At 35.2% G+C, this 4,013-nt stretch overlaps 1 protein-coding gene across 1 annotated transcript; it reads right to left on the minus strand.

The window, feature by feature from the left end:
* Positions 1-1,016: 1,016 nt before the first annotated feature.
* On the minus strand, positions 1,017-3,482 carry LOC138697992 (uncharacterized). Its single transcript, XM_069823633.1, has 2 exons — positions 3,328-3,482; positions 1,017-2,722 (listed from the first exon to the last, which is right to left on the minus strand). Exons 1-2 carry the CDS (start codon positions 3,480-3,482, stop codon positions 1,420-1,422), a joined length of 1,458 nt encoding a protein of 485 aa, XP_069679734.1. The 3' UTR covers positions 1,017-1,419.
* Positions 3,483-4,013: the final 531 nt, after the last annotated feature.

The following is a 4,013-nucleotide window of genomic DNA, read 5'->3' on the forward strand; positions in this document are numbered from 1 at the left end:
CTTCTAAGAAAGGTCGTTTACTTGCAGAAAGTGGTCATGTATTAAATTTACAAGAAAAATATTTCGCTGGAATTTGCAAGAGTGTAATAACTGCAAATGTAATAAGACAGACATCAGTTAGCCTGAAACCTTATCATGTCACCATAGAGGTAACGTAGTTATTTATGTATTATTACTATTTGTGATTGATGTTAATTTATACATTAAACGATGCTGACTTAAAAAGACGACCTCATGTTATCGTAGGTTAATGCTGCTAGAGAAGCGACTAATAGTTCCTGACGATCCAGCAGGACGCTGGATCGTCAGGAAAGTGTAAACACATTTCCGCTGTTGTTTATGCAGTTAACTCCGAACGCATCACTTCGCGAACTGATCAGCCCTGCGAATGGTCTCGACCCCATATCTCAAATGCGGGGAAAGAGAAATATAGCAAGGGGAAGAGATTAGAAGAACTTTTTCCCAAAAAAAAGCAGAGGCTTGAAGTTGAAGCAATTGAAATTCCTGCACTGAAAACCCCATGTATACTGACAAAAATTTTAAACGAAGAGAAAAAATCAGAATCACTTAAAGTTGTCAATGAACTGCTGGGACATTTAATAACAGATATCACAGCTATTATTGAGAATAATGCATGTAAAGGGCTAATCACAACATTATTAATGAAACAAGAAACTAGGCCTATAATAATTAATGAATGTAGTAGCAACATTTCTGCATTAGAAAATGATTTTTATGATAATCATGCCCTAATTGATAAGACCAGAGCAACTGAAATTTGTGTAAAAACCTTGCATCAATCAAAATCAGACTTATGGTTTACAGAAAGAAAAATAAGGATTTCTGCGAGTAGGGCACATTCAATTAAAACTAGAAAAAAAGATCATGAGAAGCTGGTAAATACCCTCATGAACCCAAAATTGCTTCATGGTAGGGGTCTTAGGAATGTAACTTTTGGAAGTAAATTAGAAAAAACTGCACTTGACAAATACACAAATTCATATGACAAAACAGTTGCTGGTTGTGGTCTTATCATTCACTTAACCCAACCTTGGTTGTGTGCTAGTCCTGATGGGATAGTAATGATGAATGGTAAGCCAGAAAGAGTATTAGAAATTAAATGTCCTATTTCATGTAAGGAAAAACCCATTGTCGGTGAGATTGGGGACATTAATGTATCCTATATTATAAAAAATTCACGAGGTAATTTGGAACTAAAACAAAGTCATACATATTTCACTCAGTGTCAACTGCTGATGTACTGTTGTGGCGTTGATTTCTGTGATTTTTTCATTTATACAGAGAATCATATTTCCATTCTTATAGAAATTCAAAGAAATGATATGTTCCTGAAGGGCTGTATTGAAAAGTTGCAACAGTTTTACTTCACACACTATTTAAAAGAACTGGCATACCGTTCTAACAATGATCTTCAGAAATCAATGGAGGCTGTACATTAGTCATAACACAACACATGTGCACAATGTCATCAATACAATGTAATAGTTCACTTGGACATTTTTGAAGTATATTATACACTTTCACTCTTTGAATGCAGCGTTCAACGTGGATCCGCACACTAGCAATATTATAAGTATCATCAACTTGATCAGGTGTTAAGTGACCTTCATTCATAAAGGGTGGCATTACCAAAATTGCATTGCTCTCCTCCAATACAGTTTTTATTCCGGGAAAACCTTTATCTGCCATAATTTGATCTCCTGGTTCTATCAGTTTCAAAATTCCACAGTCATTTGTGATAAAACTGTCACTGGCTCTACCTCCATAACATTTGGAAATAAATGTTACCATACCACAAGGCGCAATTCCAATAAGAACTTTTGCAGTATATGCAGACTTATAGTTAGAGTACATATATACACGCTGACTGATTTCAGGAGGTTGTTCTGTTTTAATTTCAGTGCAGTCAATAATAGCTCTACAATTCGGATAATTATCTTTAAACACAGTAGGCAATGTTGCATTAACAGTATCTTTGCTAGGCCAGAAAACAAAGTTTTTAGTTGCTTGTGCAAGTGTAGGTAAAACAGATTGGAATATTCTAGAAATAGTACTACGGTGAACATTGAAAATTACAGCAAGGGCAGCAAATGGCAAGGCTAACTTCATTTTCATTAAGAATATTAAAAGTTTATTTTCTTTACTAATTTTACGCTGGGTACTGTCTGACAGTAAGTTCAAAAATAAATTAAAAATTTCTGTGTTAACACCAGCCAGGACATTTAATTGTGATTCATCAGAAATTGAACTATAACCAAAAAATCCTCTTTTTTCATATGGGGAGTCAGACCCAGACAGTTTACTGGAACACTTAGGTTTGGCATACAATGCGTGGAAGGCTGATATGCATGCTTGTGTGCTGACATTGTTTCCATCCACCATACAACTGAATTCAAACTTGCTTTCTTTGTCATAATTTCTATCTGTCTGAGTTTGGGCATCAGTTTTGGTGGTCACTAGGATAGACGCACTATCTTCCAAAGGGTCTGATGTATCCGGCTGTGAAATTATTTCAGTTCTTTTCTTCAGTCTTTTAAATCTGTTGAGAGAGTCTGTTCCTGTTGACTCCCTTTTGTAACATTCAGGAAAGATGCTTGGAACATATGCTGGACTAGCAGGATTTTGAGATTTACACCCTCCTATGAAATGTTCGCTACAGATTCTAGATGATTTGGAAGGTGTCCATAAAGTGCCGTCTGCCCTATAAAAATAATTCGTGTAAATGTGACATATTAATGTAAACATATTGTTTAATGTTTGACAAAACTATAAAGGCAGATGATAATCAGAAAATCACTTCAAATAGATTTCATAAAATGTAGCTTTGGTTTCTATTAAATGTTTTGTAATTTCTGTTGTAATGAGTATAAATTATTTTTTGTTATATGTCTTCGTAATGATATATCTTTAGGACTATTACAATATTGTAATGTACTTTTATTTATATTATTTTTCTGTATTTGTAATTCCTTCTATATTCATAATATGATTCTGTAATTGTAAAGTATGTATGTAATGATACTATTTTTCCGTATTTCTCATATAGGCCTATTTCTGTAATTATATAATACAGGCTATCATAAAGACTTTGCCATAATTACTGAATACAATGCGCCCTGCTATTATGATGTGTTTACAAATATGGCCTACAGCTGCTTATTTTGTAAGTATAACATTAACGTGATTATTTGCATGCAATAGTTACTGTAGGTTTATTGTAAAATCCTCGATTACGATAAGTTCTGTAAAAACTTAATTAGGTATTAATTAAAATACTTAAATCCCAAATACTTAATTTAAACTCACTCTTTCCGATTTACTGCTATTATCCACCGTCTTTTCAAATCCATTTCGTGGGGTCGTGATGGAAAACTATAAAACTTCACATTTTGCTCTGTATTACAGTATCTATTATTACAGCTAAAAACACAGCACATAATTTTGCTGGACCGCTTTGACATTTTTAAAATAGCAATCTAAAGGCAACACTTTATGAAAGATTAAATAAATGCGTATAAAATCACTCCTACTCGAATCTTCCAGCAGTCGGCTGTCAACACAGATCACACACAGCTGTTGAAGACAAGCCTACAAGTAGTTCTCGTAGTGTCCGCCTGTAGCAGCAAAGTGCTATACGCACGGAGCCTATACTGGGTGTTCAGTTCAAAGTGTGTCATGGCTCGCTGTATACCGTCATGTGGCTAGCCGATGAGCCTAGAGAATTCAATCTTCCTACACTTTCGCAGAGGTTATAACCTATGAGGCAGAGAAGTTGCCTAGCAAGTACGGCGTTCATTCTAAAGAATACGTACCGATACGTACGGTAACGCCGGTAGTGGCAGGAATGTGAACTGTTTGGAAATACGTACTGTCGGGATATGGGGAGAGGGTTAAGATGATTACTTACGTATTTGTTGACATTAACTTCGACGGTCAACATGGCCACAGAGCATTTGATTTGTGTTGTGGAATGTTACCGTACGCAATCGATG

Source organism: Periplaneta americana, chromosome 4, assembly GCF_040183065.1.
Source record: "Periplaneta americana isolate PAMFEO1 chromosome 4, P.americana_PAMFEO1_priV1, whole genome shotgun sequence".
Lineage (NCBI taxonomy): Eukaryota > Metazoa > Arthropoda > Insecta > Blattodea > Blattidae > Periplaneta > Periplaneta americana.